This window comes from Pseudopipra pipra, chromosome 2 (genome assembly GCF_036250125.1).
Source record: "Pseudopipra pipra isolate bDixPip1 chromosome 2, bDixPip1.hap1, whole genome shotgun sequence".
Taxonomy (NCBI): Eukaryota; Metazoa; Chordata; class Aves; order Passeriformes; family Pipridae; genus Pseudopipra; species Pseudopipra pipra.
Window position 1 is genome coordinate 3,842,269 of NC_087550.1, and position 25,165 is coordinate 3,867,433.

The 25,165-nt window shown below is 44.2% G+C and overlaps 1 protein-coding gene across 3 annotated transcripts; it reads right to left on the minus strand.

Moving 5' to 3' along the window:
- Window positions 1–277: 277 nt before the first annotated feature.
- Window positions 278–18,132, minus strand: LOC135407861 (Golgi pH regulator). Of its 3 annotated transcripts, none has more exons than XM_064643271.1 (14): window positions 18,029–18,132; window positions 14,648–14,707; window positions 13,822–13,925; window positions 12,220–12,326; window positions 11,340–11,441; window positions 8,464–8,584; window positions 8,132–8,212; window positions 4,932–5,041; window positions 3,395–3,483; window positions 2,913–3,005; window positions 2,484–2,579; window positions 1,831–1,920; window positions 1,108–1,173; window positions 278–944 (listed from the first exon to the last, which is right to left on the minus strand). In XM_064643271.1, exons 1-14 carry the CDS (start codon window positions 18,068–18,070, stop codon window positions 738–740), a joined length of 1,368 nt encoding a protein of 455 aa, XP_064499341.1. In that variant the 5' UTR covers window positions 18,071–18,132; the 3' UTR covers window positions 278–737. The 3 variants fall into 3 exon arrangements, with proteins under 3 accessions (XP_064499341.1, XP_064499356.1, XP_064499346.1); XM_064643286.1 differs by lacking the exon at window positions 18,029–18,132 and adding an exon at window positions 17,716–17,759 and having other exon boundaries at window positions 530–944; XM_064643276.1 differs by lacking the exon at window positions 18,029–18,132 and adding an exon at window positions 17,654–17,686 and having other exon boundaries at window positions 530–944.
- Window positions 18,133–25,165: the final 7,033 nt, after the last annotated feature.

Consider the following 25,165-nt stretch of genomic DNA (forward strand, 5'->3'; position numbering starts at 1 on the left):
GGCTGTGGTCTTTGACTTCACACTGAACTGCAGCAAAGAGGAATCCAGAGCCTCAGTTACATTTATGCAGAGAGGAAAGAAAGTTGAGACTCAGCAAGAGAAACTGATCTCCAGCTCATAAGGACAGCAGGCACTAATGATACACACTGGCACACACTCCAGACAGAAATGGAGTGAAATCCTCTCCACTTCTGCCAGGCAGTAAATCCTAACCACTTTCTAGCTGGCATCCAGGCAAATCTTAGAGACTGACAAAAAAACAATGCTGATGCTTGCGTGAGATATTACAAAAGCTTATTTAATTCCACAGACTCAAACATTCAATTCCAGGATTGCCGTCCTCTGAATCCCAATTATGAACCGATTTTCAAAAGAACAATCACATTTCCTTGGTGCCTTCTATGAAGATGTTGTTCCAACATCTAGAGGTGTTCCCCCAGACCAGCCTATCATGCAAGTTCTGATGTCCCTGGGCAGTGGTGCACCAGGGAGTGCCCTTATTGCTTGGCAATGGACTGTCTCACACGTTCAATACGTGCACCCTCTTCCCCTCCAGCTGTAGCACCTTAACAAAACCAGCCACAGAGCTTGATGGTGACATGTATGGAAGTTCAAAGAGCCAGTTATGCTGCTGGAACACACAAAAGAGTCCTGGCTCTCTTCACGTTGAGCAGTCCACAGGAGTTGCAGCAGTGCAGCTGAAAGGACAGAGAGCAGTGCGTGGCTGCAGTTCTCACTCAGAGGGCCATGTGCTTTTCTGGGGCTTGTTTGTGAGCTAAATAGAGAAAGAGGATACTGGAGAGGGCACTAACTAGGAATATGACATCAAACCAACGATGGTAGAAGTTGAACTGGAGCTCTCCCAGGACTTCTGTGATGATGGTGCGGTACTCCGGGGGCATGCTCATCCGGATCAGGAGCACCGACGACACAAAGTACATACCCTGCAAATTAACACAGCTAATTAACACAGGGAAAGCAGCTACTGCTTCACAACAGGCTATGTGGCTAAAAGGGGTCAGCATACAAAGACCTTATGACATGTATATGCTCACATATATAAATGCATAAATGCACACGGGTGTGCCCGCGGCTCTGCGTACTCACCATTATCTGTGCTAAAAGCAGAACAATGACATTGGAGGACTTGCTGCTGGAAATGGCATAGAAGAACTAGGAAAAAGAAAAAAAACAAAACACTGGAAATAAGCAGTCAGATAAATCTGACGTGCCTTAGGACAGCATGAAAGGTACATCCCATTCAATACCTTTTCACTAGGAAAAGAAAAAACAATAAAAAACATACATTCTAGAAGGCTACCTGTATCTTACTTTCATAAACCTGTAGTGTTAAGTCTTAAGCATCTCCCAAAGCCAGCTGTGCCATGTGGTAGAAGTCACAGCACAATATATAGAGAAGTTTAAGCTTAGATATCAAAGGCCAGGTCAAGACATTGAGTCACATGTTTCTTGAGTTAATCCCTTTCCAGTCCTACCAGCAGCTCAAATTAAGTAATCCAAATGCTTTTAATCACTATCTCATCAACCTTACTGATAAGTCTTGGTTACAGCAGCATTTTGAACCCTTGCTTACATTTAATATCTTATTTAACATTTACATATCTCTTCCTGACAGTCGTAACTGAGACTGAGTGAGGAAATTTACTGCAGAAGGTATTTTTCCTACCTTCCTCCTTCTGCAAGTACTTATATTCAGACATTTAAATATAAATGTATATTCAAAGTTTACACAGTATTTGTCCCACCTACAGGTAGAGATCTGATAATGGATTTCCAGGTCTAAAACCACTTAAGAGTCCTGGTTCTTACCTTTGTAAGTGTGATTAACAACCCTCTAATAGAGGTAACAATGATTATCCCAACAAGAATAAAGGAAATGTGCTGAGACCAGAATTTGACCTGTATCAAAAAGAAGAATACAGTCAAAACTTTAGAGCTAACCCCATTGACACCACACTGTATGGCTGCCAATTCTTCAGGGTCTTTGTATTTCCTAATGTACAGATATCCATTGTAGACAGGTTTACATAACAGACATTTTCACAAACCTATTAGCAACGGTTTACTCCAAACACACAAGAAAAACAGATTTAGCTTACACCAACCACAAAGAACCCCATTCTCACAGGGAGATATTTAAAAAGTGTAAATGACAGAACACCTGTTTGCATAAGCAATCAAAATTACTCTGTAGTTGATATGTATTAATCTAAGCAAGTTGTCTAAAGTGATTCCATTTCCCCAAAACATAAAAAGCTAATCAATGCCTCTCTGGCAAGACCACATCACCATCTCAGCATAGAGTCAGTGTGAAAGGAAGGTTCATGGTGCACTTTCCCTTCCTCCTCAATAAGTCAAAAGCCAAAGACACATTCCCAGAGTCCATCACCTGTCAGCAGTATGACTTTATCTGGATAAGATATGAACTGCTGAAAAGGCTGTCAGAATTAGTAAAGACTCACATCAAACTGGATTCCCAGGTAATTTACAGTGATCTCAATTCCTCTTGTGACTGGATCAGTCTTCCCCACACGGTCAAACACAATATTGATGGTTGCCTGTGAGAAAGAGATGGATTTACCTTCAAACAAAAAGACAAAAGCATTTCTCTCTGTCACAGTGAGACAAATTCATGGCTTAGGTTGTATCACTGAGGAAAGGGGCAGGGCGTGGTCAGACTGTCTAAGAAGGTGTAAAACGCACACTTGTAAGACTTGCTTGTCTAATGCCAAATGTCTGCACAAAAAGACAGATCCAGAGCTTTATTTCAGAACTTCCAGAAGCCCAATTTTAAGGACACTAAGACCATTACTTAACGAACTGCACGTATTGCACAAGCTATGCAGGGTATGACATAAGTCCACATAAAATGCAATAAAACGTTTACATACCATGAAGATTTTCCAGACACAATAGATGGAGAAAAAATAACCCATGAAGTTAAAGTATTTTCCCTGGAAAGTTTTGGAATACTCTATTCTCTCCTGGAAAACACAAAAGGAGGGAGGGGAACAGAACACAAAAAAATACATCATTTTCACAATCACTCAAAACATAAAATTCTAAAGGAGCACCGATAGTAGCAAATATAGCCCTACCTTCTACACCTTTAATTCAAATGTTTCTGAACTCATAAGTGTTAATTCAGAAGCTTCTGAATGGCTACTAGGGATATGGGGCAGACTCCAGGACGTATCAGAACTGGAAGGAAACTGTCCTCTAGACCCAAAGCTAAAGAGACATATCCTCACTCCGCTGTATTACAATATTTCAACATTCACCTGTCGAACAGACTTCAATTTCTGTAGCACACATTCTCTTTCAAACTACTCTGACCTCCCAACACCCATCTGGGCAGTTATTTGCTGTGTACCTTTGTTGCATGCAAGTCAGCAGTTTCCAGAAAAAGCTGCCGACTCAATTCTTCCAGGGCATCCACTTCTTGCTGGATAAGGGACAGATCTGGCAAACCAGCACAGTCAAGGCTAGAACACATCACATATTCTTAGCTAAAAACAGAACATTCTCCACCTTCAGACCAAGGGCCACATCTAAAGGTTTGATCACTTTTTTGATCCAGATCAGCTTTTTGACTCAGTCTTCATGTTCCTTGTTAACATGGCACGCAAAGAAATCCCAAGGATGTACATATTGCACACTGCTCCAGTTTAAGAAGGTAGGCAGTACACACTATTTAGGCAGTCATGCAACAAACTCTTTATTTCCCTGCCTGGGGAACACATCACAGAATAGAACCAGAGCTCTCAAAGGCTGCTGCTCAGTGTCCCTTGTCACTGAAGAGCATCTCACAATATGTCACACTCACATCAGCTTCATAAACAGAACTGCTGAGTAACTGCCCCAAGAGATTAGTGGTTACTACAAAGAGCCAAATTCTGATTTTAACAGCTAGTGGGAAAGAAGAGGAAGAAGAATCCTCAGTCTTAAATATGCAAACTGCACACTTCAAGTGATCTGACAGAAATCATTGGTAAGTAACTAAGTTAGATAAATACAGCCCCTTGTCTATTCCCTTTTCTCCTTCTACTCCTTTCTCCTGGGTAGAACAACTTCCATTCACCTGTTCCTATCCAGCACAGGATGCAGCAGAACAGAAAGCTGACTCTCACATCAGTGATGTGATGGGGCAGATGGCTGCAGTGTCACACCACAGAGATGATCAGAGGGCTGAAGCACCTCCTAGAAGACAGGCTGAGAAAGCTGGGGTTGCTCAGCATTGAAAATGGAAAGCTCCAGGGAGACCTTATAGCAGCCTTTCAGTACCTAAAGGGGCTTCAAGAGAGCTGGAGAGGGATTTTTGATGGGACTTTTGACAAGGGTATATAGTGATAGGACAAGGGGGAATGGCTTCAAACTGAAAGAGGGCAAGTTTAGACTGGATATTAGGAAGAAATTCTTCACTGTGACAGGGGTGAGGCACTTTGCCCAGAGAAGTTCTGGATGCCTCATCCCTGGCAGTGTTCAAGGCCAGGCTGGATGGGGCTCTGAGCAACCTGGTCTAGTGGAAGGTGTCCCTGCCACTAGGGGGGCTGAAAACAGATGATCTTTGGGGTCCCTTCCAACCCAGGCCATTCCATGATTCTGTAAGTGTGCACATCTGCCCTCTGATCTGCTGTACACCTCAGTCATGGTCATGCAACAGCACATTCATAGGGCAGGGCAGAAACACACAACTTCTGCCTGTGTCTAAGTAAAACCGTGTCCAAGAAGCCCAGGCCAAAAGGTCAGACAGCACAGTGCTACAGAGCAAACCTCCCAGGAGACATCAGGCTTGAAATGTGTTGAAACACAAATGCTTTGTGACTGTCCCAACTAACCTTCTACCTTTCAAAACAAAGCAAGCTGGATTCGCCTCCCAAGGCAGGTGCCAGCATGCAGATGAAGGATACTTTCACTGCCTGGAACAGATGTTGTAACACTCTTTATCATTCCCCAGAAACCAGTGGGTTTGTTATGCACTTCTCCTCTCTGGAACATTGTCCTGTGAGCCACTGCTATCCTGAAAGAACAGAAAACACAAGTCCTTAGGAATAAAGTATTTTTATGAAAAATCAAAACAAGAAAAAAGAAAAAAAAATTCACCAGTTTCTTAAAAGACAGTGCTAAACTAAATTCACTGCAGACAGATGCCCTCTTTTTTTCCCTCTAAGCACCAACCTTGCCACATAAAATTATCCTGATTAGCTCTGGAGTTGAGCCCAGATCTAATCAAGCAAGATTCACTGAGACGCTTCCCAAGTCTTCCATTCAGGATCCTGTTTCAATCCTTAAGGGGATTTAAACCCAGTTAAAAATAAAAATTCAAATGGATTTCTCAGTCATATGATTAGTTTCTTTCCTTTCCTCAAACACATGACTGTGTTATCTCAAGTTCAGGAACTGGAAGACCTCTCATGTTCCTCTCTCCCTTTGGACACCTCTTCTTTATCACATCCACCTTCTCCACGGACCTGTGAGCACTGGATGGTGTGCACAGCACTCTCTGATATGCTGTCACTCACTACTGGGCTGCATGACAAGCTGTTATGAAGCAGAAATACACAAATCCACTATTGGACTGAACCACAGGCGATCCGAACGTGACTCCTGAACCTCATTCCAACAGCACAGCTGCCCATTGTCCCTCACACTTCCCTGTGCACCACACGTGATCCCCACCAGCAGTGCTGGCTTCTGGTCTCGTTCCCTTGCATTTCTTCCCATGGAAATTTGTGAGCCAGCTATCCACTCCTAAGCTGAAAACTATGCAAAGGATTGTCAAGGTGATCCGTGATTGAACAGTGTTTAGGCCCTTTCCTGCAGCTGCACCCAGTGTTGCTACATTTGGTGCTGAGCTTCAAGGTTGATAAGCAGTGTAATTAAAAAAAATTTTAAAAAAATTGTTTCATCATTTCTCTTTCACATCCAGCATAAGAAACACCCTTGGGGCACCCAACTTGACACACATAAAAGCACACACGGCCACAGACCACAAATAACAGAGATCTCAGAACAATCCAATTCATCCCGAAAGCTGCCAAATGTAAGGAATGCATTTTTAATCCTTGTTTTCTTCCCAGAACCCAAGTCACATGCTCCATCCCACATGATCCACAGCACTGCAGCAAAAATGCAGCAATGTCAAGGTGAAGCACAAGGCTACAGATATACAAAGGCAAATCTTTTCTTTTGAGAGGTGACAGGGATCTCTGTACCCACCCAGTAGTCAGGAGTCTTGGAGACTTCACAGAAAGGATCCACAGGTAAAACCCACACACTTTGTCAGTGTAGATATGTGATGCATCTATGCCAGAGCAGCTGATCTGACTCTAACATGAAGCCCAACGAAGCAATGGTGTCACAGAATCTAGGCAATTCTAACCTGAGGCTAAGTTATGTCATACCTGCAAGGATGAGTATAAAGAACCTGACAGCCCTAGAGGTGAGTTTCCACAATGTCAAGATCAGCAAAAAGATCAAAAAAGTTTTATGTTCTATTGCTTTACAACTGTTGTGTGCACTGCTAAGTTCTGAACTATCAGTGGCACTGAGAAGGTGGCCAGCAAGTAACTGAGAGTTTACCCTACACTGTGAAATACTGCTATTCCCACTTGTTCTGCAAATGATTTGCAATGCATTTAGACTGGTAGATAGCTAACTTTTCAAATTCTGCTTTATATGAGCAGTCCAATTATGCAAGCCACTGCTCCCTGTCAAAGCAAAAAGAGAATAAAATCTACAAAATTCAAGCTTCTGCTATTTCTTCCACATTTCTGAGACTACATAGTTTTGGGGCTTGTTTGGGGTTTGTCTGGGTGTTTTTAAACACATATACATGAACTTCAGTATAATTCCCAAGTGATTAATACATGTTAACACGGCTCTTCATAATGGTTAGAAAATTGCTATATGCAGAATATATCATGGCCATAGAAAGGCAAGAAAGTTGAAAGTCCCAGACATCCTTACTTTTACTCCAATATCACTCTCCCTGGACCAGAGGTCCAAAAACTCTGTACAAAACAAAAGAGCACAATCTCTTTTAAGTCCAAAGTTGGTATTTTAGTAGGCTTCCAGTCAATTAAATCAATTGAACCCGAGTAATTAAATTCTCTCACTACTTACCATCTCACACATGACCACAAATATGCAGTTAACAGTTGTTCACCACTTAACATTTTCCAAGGGGAAGAAGGAGGTTATGCTTTAACTACACTTTCAGCTGCTAATACTGTTTAGCAGATAAACATGCTGGTGATAAATTCAGCAAGGTTAGACTACCTAAAAGCTCCCTTGCTTATTTTAAAAGGTTCCATTAAAACAACAGGGCACCAAAAGTAAAGTTTATGGGGACTACTGTGAGAATTCGGTGTCAGACAGTCAAACCTTTGAATTGACTATGGCAATTGTATTTATTCTGCACAATTAGTAAGGCATCCAACACATAATTTGTAATGGCAGACAAAAACCTTTTCAGTGTAAATGAAATGGCACTGTTTCCAAAGCAGTTTTTTAGCTTGGGGTACCTGGAATAAGCCAAACCAGCACAGGCAGAGTTCTGATGGCACACTTACGTACTACACTACATTCACATTAGCAATATTTTGTAATTCTGCAAAACTTACCTAATGTAAACCTTGCCATTTGCAAGAATATAGCTGTGTCCACAGCAGCTCACTGCCCTGCTTCAGTTTTGACCAGAACCACCAGATCCACACAGCAGAGAAGTGTCCCCTATGTATGGACCATTTCTGTCCTGACACCACCAGTAAGAGCCAGCTGCAGTGGCCTCAGGGTTCTGACTCAGCAGAGAGAAAGCTGCCCACCCTACAGACTAGTTATGCTGCCACCAGAGAGTTACAAATTGTCTTGGAAGCCTAATCTGTGCCACTGCACTCACAAAGGACACTATTTTGTGCACATGTCTGGGAAAAAACCAAAGTCATGTATCAGGTCAGAACAAAACACCACACACAGCTCACCCCAATTCAGTCACCTGTTTCACTGGAACACACAGCCCTGACAGGACTAATAATTTTGGTGATTTCAAGAGCCACATTGGCTGAAAATCCTTGAAATAAATAATTTCGTGCTACTGCTGCCTTCTCACCTTTTTTTCTTGCTAACAATCATGTCCATAGTCTGAAGGAGTCGTCGCTCCAGAGCCAGAATATCTGCATCTGTCACATTCCTGCAAAATGAAGACACCCAATTAGGCCTGCTATCCCATTTCAGAGGATATGTGCACATGCCCACGAAACAAAGAAGGGAGAAGCCTGTATAAGGAGAATATCCTTCAGCAGTGGAGATGGTTCTAGCACACAGACATGGCGATAGCTAGGTTCAGAAAAAAAGCAACAAAGGAACTTGAAACAATGACACAGGAAAAGCAGAAGAATAATCTGAAAAAGCTGGACAAATATTTCATAAGGCTGAAGTTACCTGAGAAAGTAGGACATGTAAGTGTATGGACAGTTGACAGCCCCAAATCCTGACAGCAAAGCCATGAGTGTCACCCCAATCACACCAACGCGGCTGATGAGCTGTTCTATAGACAGGATTCCTGAGAGAGGGAAAACATGGCATTAGTAACCTTGCTCTCTTCACTCTGCTCCACACTTGGTGCCTTCCCAACACAGTACAGAGCTCCTTAATTAATCCAACTGCCTTCTCCCTGCAATCACCACAGGTAACGGGAAGGACAGACAGGGACTGTGAAAAGAAAGGAAGTCTCTCTCAGAAATCATGTTACCATGCTTAGAAACAGGGATGGGAAACCCTGGCTATGAAGAAACTTAAGACAGATACAAGGAGAGAAGTAACAGTCAAAATTTCGGTTCCAAATTAATAAAACATTATGATTGCCCTTTGCTGAGGTGGGAACATGGATCATCCACCAGACACTATAAAGGAGACATCCTCCACAGACACTTCTGCAATTATCAGGATTAGAGTCACCAAACCAGTTGGTCCCAGCAAACTGGTCTAAAAATGCCTGGAGACAGAGAGGAATCCCTATTCTGTGAATTGTCTTTAGAAGTGACCCCTTCACATCAGATCCAAGTTGTGCTTGTAGCAGAGTGGAGGTATGACAGTATGGGAAGCTTAAGCTGCTCCTGGCTGTTCAGCATTCATCTGGTTGACACACACAATTGTTGAGGTGAATGCCAACAAGGTATTCCACCTGAGCACCAAGTGGACTCTGGAACACGTAATTCAGCATGAACATCAAGCCTGTGCTGAAACCAACACCAAGCACTGAAGCTGCATTTATTCTTAAACACAGATCTCAACCTGTCTTCTCGGGATACAGTGCCACGTCCTAGTAAACAGCAGTCACTTTTGAGGGAGGTAGTTACAGAGCAGCTGCCACACACAGCACATTTGGAGCTTATACGATTGCAAAGCTGAGATGGCCAAGCGCCAAGCCACATTTCATGCTTCAGAGAAGTGGAATAAATGATGAAAACAAGGCAAAAAGACTTCACAAAGGGAAACCGAGACACACAGTCATGTGCAGCTGCATAGAGATTTACACGAGCTACAGAATGTGCTACAATACACTGGCCTTTTGCCCCACACACTGTCAGACCGCAGCAGCTAAAAGAGAGGTGCCTTCAAAATGACATGACATTCCACTGGTTAGAGCAATGCTTCCCCACAACACTCACAGCAGCCCTCTTGTGATTAGGCCAGATAAAGTGAATGTTTTATCAACTCAGATAAAGGTAAGAGCTTTATCAGAATACTAGTATGTAATTAAGCATAACCTTCCTTCTACTATGAGCTCCCAAAGTCAGGATGAAACCCTGCAGCAGCCCTGTCTGTACAGGCAGGACAGCAGCACCACAGCAGTGAAGCAGGGAATCCTTTGCTCTAACCTTATGTCTACACCTGGTAGGATAAGGCACTGTGCAACTGTTTGTGTTATCATCCCAGAAAGGAGAAGTTAAAAACAGAAAACACCCCACCACCAGTTCTGCAAATCTTCACATGCTGGGTAGCCTCCCAGAACCTTCTCAGAGACCTGAAAAGGATTACCTAAACCCCGTGGCTAAGTTCCCATTGGGTTATCCCATTCTGCCAACTCAAGCACCTCCTGCAGCTCACAGTGGATGCACCTTTTCCTTGGCAATGGAACACTGGGCAGAGGGATCTGCACTGTACACTACCTGCTGTACTTCTGAGGCAAATGACACAATTACAAAACACAGATACATGCTCCCTCTCAGAAAAGTTTTACGATGACAGATGAAAGGGTGAGCAGCCCCTACAGCAACTGTGTCCTTCGATTTTTTCTCTTACAGATTAGTACAGAATGAAGCAGCTTCCTAGAGAACAGAAAGACTAAGCTGACCATGATGTATGCAGACAGAATTCACCAATTTGAGGGAAACTGGGTGAAATTCACCTGTTGAGAACAACACACAAATGATTTTCCAACACAGGCTTTAAGGGCAATGTAAGTTCCACAGGAAACCCGGGTGACAAATAGTGTGGTTCTACAGTGTTACAGTCCTTCAGCACACTTGGGTGCCTCAAGGATTCTCAGCACAGCCAGGCACGTGCTAACAAGCTCTGTTGGACCCAAACAAGCCCAAGAGTACACACACTGCATTGGTTCCATGACTGCTACACAACTATGCCCAAGCTAATTCTGCACATAAATAGCTCTGGCACCCAGCAGGACTCACCAACTCACCCTCTAACACCAGGCAACTGCACTGCCCCTGGGCTCAGGCAGTGCATGGATCTGTACCAAAGCCAGCGCACACTGCCAGGCCTGTTGCTGGCCACAGTCTGGTGTTTAGGCTCCCCCTGACATGTTTTATCAACTGGACAGCCACCCATGCTAAACTGATCTGATTTCAGCCACAAGAAACAATAATCTGATAGAAAAAAAAGTCTGGTGAAGGGTTGGCTGTTGATTCACTTCTTAAATAAACTAGCTTTGGTGTCCACAATAAAAGACATAAATGAACAAAAATTGTGATCAACTTTCTGTGGAGATTTTTGTGTCCTCAAAAAGTGTCCTTTCATCCTTTCATAGTCTAGGTTCAGTAAGGACTCACTCACTTCCCTCAGGTTTTCCTGTGGTAATGAAAGAAAACTCATGCAAATAATCCAGGTGTATCCACCCATTTCTGTCAGTCTGACAACCCTCAGGCTGCAGATTTCAAAGCAGAGCAGACCCTCAGTTTCAAGAGCTACTTTTTACAGTCCCAGCTGTAGAGATGAGATAATTATAGCTCCAAGATAAAAGAGATAACAAAGGCTATTTGCAGGAGGGAAGGAATCAGCAAGAAAATGAAACTCACCATGTTTTGGGCTGAGGATAGGAAACGGATCCCCCAACTTCCAGAAGAAATACATGAATGTCAACCACAGAACACATGCAAAAAGGAGTTTCTGTCTGTGTACTAATGGAGAGAGGAAAAAAAAAACAGCATTTAAAAGAGGTTTTCCCTTTAGGGCTTTTTCTAGCTTGCAAAATTGCCACACTGGTCTAAAGGCTACTTTGAGCACAGGTGGACAAAGCAGGTGAGAACTGACAGAGCTACAGCTCACGGTGTGCACCCCTTCACTTCCCACAGTCTTTCTGATGCTGTGTGACGTGAAACTTAAATATTTCATCTTCATAGCAAAACTAGACATTTAATACCACCCTCCATGCCAAAGCTTAACACAAAAGAGCAATGAATATCAATAGCTCAAGGGTTAAGTGTCCATTAGAGCATGGAAAAAGACTCATCCAGACAGGAGAAGCCAAAAAAAAAAAAAAGTAATTTACTGAGCTTTTCTGCCTCAAGACTGATTTATTTAGCTTCTCTGCCTCATTTCTTTTGCCCCCTAGCAGAACAACACAGCCTTGCCATGGGTTCCAGAGCCTGGCTGCAAGCTTAAAATTGCAAAGGAACAAATTCCAGTAATACCACCCTACAGTGCCCAACTTTGTCGAAACCCATGAAGAAAAGTAACATTTGTTGGAGTCATGTAAAGCATTTCCTGACTGTTCAATGAACAGTTCATGCTAAAGCACAAAGTTCCAAAGAGAAGCTATAGAGGCAGAAGAAAGCCAGAGGAAGGAGGGAGCAATGAGGACAGCGACCAACATATCTCTCTGTCCCAGAAAAGTTATTTCTCACTTGTATCCCAGTCCCAAGTTCTCAGTGCCACTGTCACAAACCAAATACTCACACAATCTGATATTGCTCACAACAAAGTAACCAATGTAGAAGGGCACCATGAAGACCAGGATGAGCAAAATGACACACAGGTTCAGCTTCCAGTGAAAATATCGAGAGCTGAAATAAAGCCAAAATACTGATTAGCATGATATCATAATACAACACATCCCTCAAAGAAAATCACGTGTCAAACAATCCCTTTAACTACATCATGCATGGAATAATATTAGCCTAGCACACAGAATATAGTGGATTTTTTTGCATTTTTTAGGGTTGGGGAGGGAGGTTTGTTTGTTTTGGGGTTTTGTTTGGTTTTAATTTTAAATACAGAGCTCAAGGATGTGTATTTCAAAATTAACAACTATCCAGAAAAACACACTGGGCTACTTTATCAAATACTATATTTTCTGTGGTGACTAATGCTGGTTGCAGCATGATTCATGTGACTGACTGCTCATCTAGTTGAACAGTAAATCAAAACTAAGTATAAGCAGTCATTAATACTCTAATGAATGGTTGAGTCAAAACAGGGCTAAATATTGAAAAGATTAAAATTATTTAATGTTGATAATTCAACATGTTTCCCTTTGGAGTGAGTTGTCTCATCTGCAAGACTTTGCAAAGCAAGATTTTTAAGGAGTATTGATCATTTTGATCAAATGAGATTGGTCAAATGCAGATGAGATTCATTTGGGCTGAACTAACTTTTCACTTCGCTTGAACAGGAAAACACATGTCCCATTCCCAGCATTAACTCATATCCTCTTTGTGCCTCAGGGAAGAAGAAATTAAGAGGATCCTTGTCACTTTTTTCCTAACTAATTCAGAGGCAAACATTTTCATCTATCCCTTTAGTGGAGCTTATAAAAACATTCTCCTAAGTGACCTCTCTGGTTGCAAGGCGTACACACTAATAACGTACAGTCAGAACTAACATTACCTTTTATCAGCTCTGTATTTCTTGCCTTTCAACTCCTTTGACTGCTCTCTTATACTAGTATGATGAGACAGAATAAGCAGAAAACCAACTTAGCCTCTACATGTTACTGTTCTATCTCCTCTTTCCTACTGACTTCCAAAGCAGACAGTCTTTAACATCCTCTTTACATAGAAGTCCTCACCCTATGGTCCAGGGAGGATGCACCTTTGATTCACAAATCCTCTGCTGTTACAGACCTTGCTTTCACTCCACAATCTGCTTCACATCTTATTCCCTGCTCTGACCAGCACAGAAAAACTAGTGCTTAAAGTTTCTGTAGTCCTTTAACATCTGTAAAAAGTGCTCTTCAGCAATGACCTAAAGCTCCACAATACTCCCATAAAAGAAACTGTTCCCTTTTAACTTCACAAATGGAGAAAGTCAAAGACTAAAGCCTTGCACTAAGGATCTAGACCACACTAATAGTGATTGCATAGAAAATCGGAAGCTTACGGATTCTAGTCTCATGTTCTGCCAAATTAATAAATGTTGCTGCACAGACACCTTCGTTGAGTTGTTGGCAGTTTCCTCATGTTTTCCCCAATCCAAGACAAATCCATTAGTTCAGAAGTTAGCCTGAAGATGGTGTAGAACACGAGGCAGGCTAGTCCCTGAGGGGACTCCCAGACTCACCTGCTGTTCAGCACTCCCAAAATCTCAAAGATGATGAGCTCAAACATGGTACAAGAGAAGGCAAAAGTCACAGAGAAGATCACCTGGACCACATACTGTCGAACCTGCAATGCAGAAAACAATCCAGAGACATCAGGCATTTCCATTCCTGGAATGGCTTTCTGATATCCCTCAGGTAGCAAACACAAATCACAAGGTCTCTTGCACCCTTCCTTTTATCTAATTAGGGAGAAACCAAAATCCTCTTGGAAACCAGAGGGAAAACTCATAAGCTAACAGAGCTCTTAGACATTAACCTGAGATTTAAAAACAAAATCCACATCAGACTGCTGGGTCTGAATCTGGCTCACACTTAAGCCATCTCTGACCTAGACCACACTCACATACCGGTCTAGGAACAAGAGAACGTGGCATTTTTATCCCATCCCATCCTCACAACTAATTCAGCCCCAATGAACACATCTCACTTAAAGTTAACCACTGAATTTCATTTTGTCTCAAAAATTTTACAATTGTACAAGATAGGCCTGCTCAAGAAAAAAGCAAACCAGTCTCCTATTACCCCTGCATATCCTGCATATTTCTTTTTATTTAACAGTAGTCAACATGGAAACTTTCACTGGCCCCAGAGGAAGCCGCTTCCTCAGATATCTGGGAGTATTTCAAAGAGAAGTACAAGAGGAAATTCAAAAGAAAGCAACTGCAGACACAATTCAAAATAAGAAAAAAGGAGATTAAAGAGAGGAATAAGGCTAAATGCAGTTTTAAAAATATTTCTATAATTGGGAGTAATTTTGAAGACACACAACGAAAGGTTCCTTCTCACCTCGTAATCCTTGAAGAGCTTACGCATGAAGAACAGCCACCCAAATCCAAAGAACAGCACCTGCAGAAGAGATGAAGCACTGAACACCTGCAGAACACAAAGCCCCTTCCCTGATTGTACATGAAACACAGGGAAGGAAAAGAGCTGGGCCAAATACCCAAGATCCACAAAAGACTAAAATTTGCCACAGTACCGTGGAAGAAAGTGTATTTTACATATCCAAGTGTAGCAGAAACAGAAGGCTATGGCCTTATGGAGGATCCAGTCAAGACAACCCAGTTCTGCATTCCTAAACTCTCAGAATTCCTTAGTTCCTGGCCTGCCAGGATCCCTTGCACTGTTGATTCTTGTTTCACTCTTCTAATCCACGGAATTAAAGCCCACAGTTTTTTTACAGGAAACACGGTAATGGAGGCAAAGCAAACACCTGAATGTCCAACACATACACATCTTCTAGAGATGAGTAAATTTTATAAAGATATCTGCTGTTTCCTTAAGACTAGAAGTGCATTTGATTTTTCTGGAGGGGTCTTCACAGCAAAGCTGTCACTCACTGACACAAAAGCGAGTGAAAAGTGTTACAAACATCGGCAAGGCAGGGAAAAGGCAGCGCTGAATGCCTCAAACCACAGTCTGGAGCTGCAGAAAGCCACATGGACAAGGCAGGTGAAGCAGGAAAAACCAATAACACTTTGCATTTCTGCGGCTGTCAGAGCACTTTACAAAATTTGCTTTAAGTTTCAGTACCTGCCTGAAGAAACCAACTTAACATCACAGGTATTCTGCAGATAAATGAAACAAAATCAAATTGAGCAAGGTGGCCAAAATTGCAATTACACAGCTGCAGAGAGCAAAAGGGGAGTGTGTTGTCAGGCCCCCTGTGGACAGCTCCATCTACTCCTCACAATACTGAAAAAGTGAGTGTAATGATCTAAAAGAACCCAAGCAAAAGGATAATTCAGAAGATATTCAGTATCTTTTTACAGAAGTAGCTCTGACCAAGGCAAAAAGCAGAATATGTCAGACATCATGGAATAAAGTCAGTTTATCTCCCCAGAGCACATGGAAAAGGCCAGAGTGTTCTGGTGGAGATGGGAAACTTTCAAAGACAAAACCAAAGAAACGCCTGTGGACTATTTCCCTGCACATCAGGAGTTACCACAGTGGCAAAGGTAACAGACTAACATGATTTACAGACAAGGAATACCTGGAATGCTGGGCAAGGAAGATCAAACACAGGTGCCTTGAAAGAGGAACTGAAATAGGAATGAGGTCGAATGAGGTCTAATGATTGGCAACAGCTGGCAAGACTTGTTGGAAGAGGACTTCAGACTTTAAAGCAGCTGCTTGTAAAAAGGAAAGATATTCCACAAGCCTCCTATCTACAGGTCATAAGTTAAAGGAGCATGATAAGCGAATGAGATTTACATAAAGTAATTCCACGTTTTACACTGGAAAGGAGGGAAAAGGTAGAGTCGAACTCTTCAAAAAGAAATGAGTAAAAGAAAAAGATGAGGAGATAAGTGCAATAATAACAGAGAAAATTATAGAAGATTAGGTTTCCCTTCTGTTAGGGACTGTACAAAAGCACAGAAAGACATTATTGTAACTGTTCACAATCTAATCAGGTTAAAGTGATGTATAAAGTCAGCAAAATCTTGAGCATTTAACACATGCAGTGATTTAAACACCTCACTTGATACTGTTGAAGATGATGAGAAGATGAGAAGCTGCCATCAGAAATTAAAGAAAAGCTATTAGATAAGTTAGATCTCAGAATTCAAAGGAAAAAAAGGGGGAAAGTTTTTGTTCTGGGTGAATTGTTAACAGTATCAAAGCTGTGGAAAAGCATGTTATGAGTAAAAATCAAAGCATTATCAAATAGGAGAACACTGCACTTCTAAAAAACAACCAAAACCTGTCCTGCAAACTGTCAGGAATTAGGGTTGTGCATTAAAGTCCGTAAAGGACAACCAGCTGCTGCTGAGAGGCGAAAGGTTCTCTTTCCTCAGCTCATCCCTCCTCACTACAGAACAAAAATTTCACACCAGCTCAGCAGCTCAGATCCCTCTGTGATCCACTTAAACTCATCTTACCAAACACTGGTGGGAGCACAGAGAGTGTGACTGTGGAAGCAAAGAGGGAGCAGAACCTTGCCCCTTTGGCAGAAACAAACAGCTGGACCACCTCAGTTGCCAAAGAGGCAGCCAGGAAGAAGAGGCATTTAGATGCTCACTCAGGAGGAGCAGGAGTGGAAGGTAAAAGAAAACACAGTGGCAAGATAAATTCCTAGCAAAGGAGGCTAAGGAAGAAGGTACTGTTTCCTCACACAAAACAACAGGACAGTTTCAAGTATGCCAAGACCACAACCCACTTCATAATGATAAAGGCAGGATGACATGAAAAGCTTTAAAGGGCTCCTATGTGAGTTCAGCTGGGGTAAAACAAGGATTAATGGAAAGATGGCAGCAGAAAGAGAAAACTGAAGGAAGTGCTGAACCACAGACAGATCAATGGAGAAGGAGGCACTTGGGATAAAACAGCGGCGTCCTTTTAAATTCCTGGAAGCAGACAACGAAAAACCTTCCAAAGCTGTCAACAAGCAAAATGGACTGGAATGCGATGGGATAGGCTTTCAGCTGGAAGAGACTCACAGCCATCATCTGGTCCAACTGCCTACATCCAATCTTCTTAAGGAGCACCAGAAACAAACCAAGCCCTAAAGAGAGAACAGCAAGATGAACTCCCCTGCCTGATCCAACTGGGAAACTTTAAACACAGGGAAGTGTATATTGATGTGAAATGTATACAGTGATGAGAAGCTGAAAAGCCGCCACCAGAAATGAAAGAAAAGCTAATTAGATAAGTCAGAACTCGGAATTCAAAGGAAAAACAAAAAAGAAAAAAAAACCAGGAAAATGTTTGCGCTGGGTGAATTGCTAACAGCACCAAAGCTACACTCGGGCTCAAGAAGTGGAGCGGTATCGCAGGAAAAGCTCCACTCACGCAAAAAAGCTCCATTACGAGCTTTATCGGCTGAACCTTTTCTTACGCACCGAAGCCCTGACCTGGCCGCCGCAGGAGCGCGGGGGTCACCGCGACACGTGCGGGAGCAGCCCCGGGACGGGGCAGGAGCCCGGGGGTCTCCATATCGCGACACAGCGACAGCGCGACACGCACACGGGAGAACGGGGGGCCCACGCGCGCCGCGCGCTGCGCATGCGCACCCGCAGGCACCGCCCCTCACGCTCCCGGAGGGGCGGCGGCCGAGGTGGGAACCCCGGGGCGAAGCGGGACCCTCCCGTCCTCTCGCCCTTCTGCCGGCCGGGGGTGGCCTCCCCGCGCAGCAGCACCGGCGGCGGTGGGAGCGGCGGGTGTTACCTGCGAGGTGAACATGATGCCGGAGTCGATGAGGAAGCTCATGGCGGCGCCCGCCCCGCTCCCGGCACCGCGCGCGGTGCGCAGGCGCGCGGGGCCCTGCCCGGGGGGCGGGGCCAGGGCAAGGGGCGGGGCCAGTTGCGGGAAAGCTCCGCCCCCCTGACGGGACGAGACGGCCCCCGAGGGGAAACGGGAGTGATCCCGGCGGCGGGAATGCGGGAGTCTGAGCCCTGCTCCTGGCCCCTGCCGAGACTCAGCGCTTCGGGTGCCCCTCAAAAGCCACCCCCTGCCAGCCGGGGCACGGAAAGAGGTGTCCCGGGGATGAAGGTGTCCCGGGGATGAAGGTGTCCCGGGATGGAGGTGTCCCGGGATGGAGGTGTCCCGGGATGGAGGTGTCCCGGGATAGAGGTGTCCCGGGGATGGAGGTGTCCCAGGGATGGAGATGTCCCGGGAATGGAGATGTCCCGGGATGGAGCTGTCCCGGAGATGGAGGTGTCCCGGGATCGTGGTGTCCCGGGGATGGAGGTGTCCCGGGATCGTGGTGTCCCGGGGATGGAGGTGTCCCGGGATGGAACTGTCCCAGGAATGGAGGTGTCCCGGGATCGTGGTGTCCCGGGATCGAGGTGGGCTCCTGGAGGGACAAACACCATTCTCTGGGGTCCCCAGCACGGGAAGGACGTGGAGCTGTTGGAGCGAGTCCGGAGGAGGGACACCGAGATGATTAGAGGGATGGAGCAACTCTGCTATGAGAGAATTGGGATTGCTCAGCCTGGAAAAAAAAGAAGGCTTAGGGGTGACCTAATTGCAGCCTTCCAGTACCTGAAGGGAGCCCACAGGAAACATGGAGAGGGACTATCTACGTGGGCATGTAGTGACAGGACAAGGGGGAATGGATTCAGACTAAAAGAGAACAGGTTTAGATTAAATATTAGGAAAAACATCTTCCTTGTGAGAGTGGTGAGGTACTGGAACAGGTTGCCCGGGGAAGTTGTGGATACCCCATTCCTGGAGGTGTTCAAAGCCGGGCTGGGTGGACCTCTGAGCAACCTGGTCTAGTGGAAGGTGTCCCTGCCCGTGGCAGAGGGGTTGGAACTGGGTGATCTTTAAGGCCCGTTCCAACCCAAACCGTCCTGTGGTTCTATGAGTTGCCCTTTTCCCATGCTGTGACTCCTGTGCAGGAGTGGGTCAGCAGTGGACTGTGATGCTCCATGGCTGTTCCAGGCCCATCTTCCCACCTAAGGGGAGACAGATCTCCCATGTGGGGCCCTCTCCACCCTCCCTCCACCCTGACAGCAGGGCTGCAGATGCCTTTCAGGATTTGCAATCATAATATATCAAGGAATGGGGCCAGAAGGGAAGTAAAAGCTCAGACAGGGGATTTCCTGATGCCTATCGGTGTGAGATCTAATCCTTCATGTCACAATCATGTCCCTGCTTGAACTCAAGGGCGTCTGAATCTTTTTTTTTTTTTCTCTCTTGAAAACACATCTTGAGGAAATAGCCTCAAGTTGCATCAGGGGAGATTTATATTAGATATCAGGAAACATTTTTTCTAGGAAAAGGTTGTAAAACATTGGAGCAGACTGCGCAGGGGAGCGGTGGAGTCATGATCCCTGGAAGTGTTCAAAAAAACGTGGATTTGGTGCTTGAGGACATGATTTAATGGTGCTAGGTTGATAGTTGGACTTGATGATCTTAGAGGTCTTTTCCAGCTTTAACGATTCTATGATTCCATGATTCTCACCACTGCCACTCAAAACAATCTGTATCTGGAACAGGAAACCATATGGGAAGGGAAGAATCAAGTTGGGAGTTTAACAAAGCAAGGAGTCCCTGCTGATTGAAAATCAGGAACCTTTATTCGTTACAACTCATTCCACTAGGAAAACAAATCTATGTTTGGTTGTGCCAAGTCACCGGATTAGTCCCACAGTCTCTTTGATTGTTTGGCTTTCTGTCTTGCCCTCAGTCATCTTGGTTTGAAATTTGTCTCCTTGTCTACAGCATTGCAAAGAGAAAAAAATCATTCAGATTTCACAGAGAAATGAACTGAGGGAGGAGATTATCAGGGTATCTGATCTGAGGCCTTTTACTTTACAGCTTCTGGTATTGCTGGCTGTCAGTGCAGAGCCGAGATCAGGCCTTCCCTGTTCTTCCTTTCTCTATCTGCTACTTAGAAACTGTTCTTTTCTAAACTGATGAGATTCCTGAGTTTGGAGGCATTTGTGGTTGTTTTGTTCTGCGTTGGCAGGTTGTGGGGCAATGTTAGCTGTTGGTTCCTGTTTAAAGACAGAAGTTAACAGGAAATCCTTTGAAAAATAAATCATACAAAGCCAAATTCTGCTCTTGTTTATGCCTTGGCAACTCCACTCACTTCAACACAAGGTTAAAAAACAAGGCAGAGTTTGGTCATAGGTCTTAAACTTTGTTCTTTGCATGTGAGGAGAGGCAGCGCGTGAGGAAGGAGGGCTGGCCGGTACATTGACAGATTTCCGCTCAGTTCCATATTTTATTCTTCCATGTATTAAAGTGAATGTGGCTGTTTTATGTGCAGTTTGTAGAGAGAACTAAAATCAAGTCTTTCAAGTAAAGCGGAAAGGTGCAGCACACTGAATTAAGTCATGGGTTTTGGCCAAGAGTATATTTAGAAACAGCACAGGTTTCCAGAAGATGCTACAGGCGTATTTATGACAAATAGGCTTAGCTGGCAGCCATCCATCCATTTTCTTTTCTCTCCAGAGGTTTTCATAAACAAGAACTCTGAAGCTGGAAGTATTCCCACATCGCTCTGATTTCTGCGTTTCTTTGGAATTTATTTGTGATGAGTTCAGATGATGATGTTCACTGGCAATAGATGGATTCCTTCACAGGGTTGCCTATGATTCTTCTTTGAACTAACATATATGTATTGAGTAAGTTACCTGGACATTTTTGTCCCAGTAATTCTTCATATAGTTAAGTAGAAGGATTGAGGGGAAAAAAAAAAAAAAGCATTGCCTATGATAGTTCTGGCTCCCTGCTATACCAGGTAAATAGAGGAGCCAGCACATGGAAGTTCAGTTAAAATACTTTAAAGTTGCTGACCTTCTTAAAATCCAGGAACACCAGATTTGGTGGCAGGCTGGGTTTAACTCATGTCTCAAGTTGGCCTGCCTTGTCCTTTCAGTGAGGTACCCAGCCGATGAGCTCGCAGGTCTCCCCACTTCAGCCTCTGCCTGCAGCCTACCTGTCAGCCAGCATGCTGTGCCAGGAGCTGGAATTCCCTGCTGCCCTCCTGCACAGCCTCTGCCCTGCAGCTGCCTGTAAGCCAGGATTTTCTGGTACGCTCATCTGTAACTGGCTTTCCTTACCCCGATCACCCTTCAATCCAACTGTCCCCTGAGCTTCAGGGAAGCACCATAGGAGCCAGTTTTGCCATTTAAAGTTTCATCATAAATTCTTTTCTACCTTGTTTTAAAAGATTTTTAATGGGATACTCCATGATTTTCCAACCAAGGCAGCCTTTCCACCTTGGAAACCAATAAATGCCTGGTTTGCTTTTACTATGCCAGGCTGGACCTAGCAAGGCGAAGGCCAGCAGTCTTTGTTTTTTTCAAAATGTTCTGTCAATAGCTCTGTAATCACCATTTCTATTCAGTGCTGCTTCATCCCAGATCAGCAAGCTTTAAAACACACAGGTTTTTGTTGACAGAATGTTAAAATGCAGTCCTCTGCACTTTCAGATGGCTTTAAAGGCACACTTGACACTGAAATTAAAGGGAGCTGGAAAGACCTAAGCCTCTTACAGTTCCATGATTTTATCTGTTGACAAGCATACTCTCTTTTTTTATTCTTTCTTTTTTTTTTTTTTTTTTTTTATTTGTGATGCTTTTTCCAAACCAGTTACACAACACAATTCTGGTCTCAAGCAGCTTCTGTAGCTACCAAACATCAGTTCATAGAATCATAGAATGGTTTAGGTTGGAAGGGATCCTTAAGGATCATCTCATTCCAACCCCCCTGCCATGGGCAGGCACATATTCCACCAGACCAGGTTGCTCAAAGCCCCGTCCAACCTGGCCTTGAACACTTGCACAGTTTATTCTGTGTATGCAGTGCCTGGTTAGTTGGTTTGGGACAGTCTAAACCAGCTCTACCAGAACACCCTGGAGAGGCAGAAAGTGCCCTACACGTCATCCCACCATGCAGTGGCTGCACTGAGCTTTCAACTTGGGGTATCCCATGGGATAGGTAGTTCAGGCTGGAAGGGACCAGCTGGCCCAACCTTCAGCTCAATGCAAAGTCAAACTAGGGTGCACAAGGCTTTTCCCAGTCAAGCTTCATCCCCCAAGGATGAAGATCCCACCCCTCCTCTGGGCACCCACTTTAGTGCTGAACCAGTCTCCACTCGAACAATTTTTTCCCTCGTCAGAATTTTTTAGTCAAAATTTTCCTTCACTGCTCATTGTGATTGTTGCCTCTGATCTTTTGCTGTGCACCTCTGTTGAGAGTCTGCCTCCATCTTCTCTGGAACTCCCCTCCATTGAGAATCTGCCTCCATCTCCTGTGGAACTCCCCATTAGGTACCTGACCCCATACCCCTAGCCCCCTCCTCTCTAGGCTGCACAAACCTTCAGTGTCTCTTTGTACATCAGGCTGCTGAGAGAAAAGCTTGAATTGTTGACAGATACATGAGTCTTGCCTCTTCTACTGAAATAGGTGCTTGCCAAGCTGGTTGCCAGGAAAGGATTGTGTGCCAGGCTATGTCTTGGCAAATCGACACACATTCGTTTGCCATGGTTACTACTCAGCTGTATAATCATACTTGGTGTTGGCAAAAAGCCTTTCCTGAGCCACGTTAAATGGTTTAGCACACACAGAGCCTAAAAAATGGTGGTGTCATTCTTTTGGGGAAAAAACTTATTCCAACACTTAGACAAGTCCCCCGATTTTGGTACGTTTACCCAACCCTGGCCCTCAGGAAATCTGGCACCATATCCTGTTTTATAACAACTGCCTTGGGCTTACAGGAAGGCTTTAGCCTAGTTCTCATGGATGTTCCTGCCTTTACTAAACAAAACTACGCCTAGGCTAGGATTACTTTCAGTTGTCAGCCTGAAAAGCCATTTTCTATACAAAACAGCAAACTGCCACCTTTTTTCATCATTGTGTGACACAGCCGCTCTTTAAATGTAAAACTGCACAGTCAGTGAGTTACTGAGTGGCAGGAGAGATGGGACTTCCCCCTCAGTAAGTAGATTTCATGCCCACACAGACCTAGAGAGCAGAGATCCACCCCCTCCCCCAAATCTCTCCCCTCCAACAGGAGGAGGAATCTGTAACTCATTCTGTTTCAGCACTAAGAGATTGTTGGTGTCTATGACACTGAGTGGTTTGAAACAGAAGCCCAGCAATGTACTGTGTGATGCAGCCCTCTCCCTTGCAAGGACTTTAAAACTGTCAGAGCTCCACCAACCCGAACCCGGCACTCCAGGAACCGCCTTATTTAAGCATAAATTCTGCCCCAGAATGGATGCTGGGGATGAAGAGGGGTCCATGTAACCACACTGTCACCACAGCTTCATATCTGGCAAGGCCAAGGCTAAGGTGGGAGAGAAGGATGAGGTAATCAACCAAGTCTTTTTTACCCATGGCAAATCCACATCCGTGTTAATGTTGTCAGTGCAGTGCAGTGTTCACATTTCCAAACTACTGCCCTTCTGGTCGAGGAGTCATAAATTAACCGAGTTAGCAGTTCTGCCAGGAAATAACAAGGATACCATGCATTTCAGCAGTGCTTTTCATCAGATCATTCCTACTTACTTTACAAACAGAATTAAGGAAGCCTCACAACATCCCTGTGAGGTAGGTGGAAATTCTTACAACCCATTTTACAGGTGGAGAAAACAGGCACTGAGAGGTAAAGTGATTATCACAGCAAGTCAGAAGCAGAGCTGGAAATAAATCTAAGATTATTATCCTAGGTCCACTGCTCTAGACACTAGAGAACACCAACCTCCACATGCTATTGTAAGCTAAGAGACTACCTTTCTCTTCTACTATCACCTCCTTTGGTGACTTTGACACTTGCATTTTATGCTCCTTGCAGAGAGCCATGTGATCAGTTAGTAATTTCTTTGCACAGGGAGCCAAGGGGGTAAACACACCTTTAAATGATCCAGACATGGCTCTAATTGTCCAGTGACTTCCCCCTTCCAAAGGAGATAATTTTCCCTGTTCTTCATATATATATGTATGTTTTGCATAATTATTTGTAAGTAGAATCATACAGTGAATCCACAGCTCTGAGGCCGTTATGCAACTTCGCTAGGAATTTCTTGAATAAACATTTAAATTTGTCTCATTGAGAGGGAATAAAACACATTTATATGCTATCACATCCAGAAATAGCAATAATCCTTTGCTCATCTGTAGGGCCTTCCATCCAAGGACCTCCCTTTCCATTACTAACACAATATATCAAGCCTCACATCATCACTGTAAGGTAGAAAATTATTCCCAATTGCACAAGAAGGAAGAATGACTTGCTGACAGTCCCACAGTGATTTCATCGCAGAGATGAGGCTGAATGCCGGAAGACCGGACTATCAGTTCCCTGCCCATGTCCTGATGCCGTGGCCCGTCCTTGGTGGCTACAGATTCACCAGCAGCCTGGCAGGGTACTTGAAAACTGGCTTTTTAAAAAAAAAAAAATAAAAAAAAAAAATCAAGACGTTGACTGGATGCAGGAGGAAGACGCTGGCTTGTCTCACTGCGCAGTCGTGACCCGGAGGAAGAAACAAGCGTTCCTGCGGCGGCTGTGGAAGAACTACAGTGTCCATTGAGTGCATGTAGTGCATTTTACAGAGGCTCTCCAGTGAGAAAGAATGACGTACTCACCATGTGGTGATCAAAGACTGGCCTGCCTGACAGCCCTGTTGTGAACCATACACTCCTGATGAGTGTAAGCACTCATCTTTAAGTAGCCCCGGGGTCTAACGAAGGTATGAATGTCAGAGGTTGAGAGCAGGAGTGGAATTGTCAATTAGAAAGCAACAAGGGTGGGCGTGATTCACCTAGTGATTCATCTAGTCCAGTACACTGTTATCTGGAAAGGTTAGATGCTCTGAAGAAGGCAGAAGACCCCTCATACTAAACCTT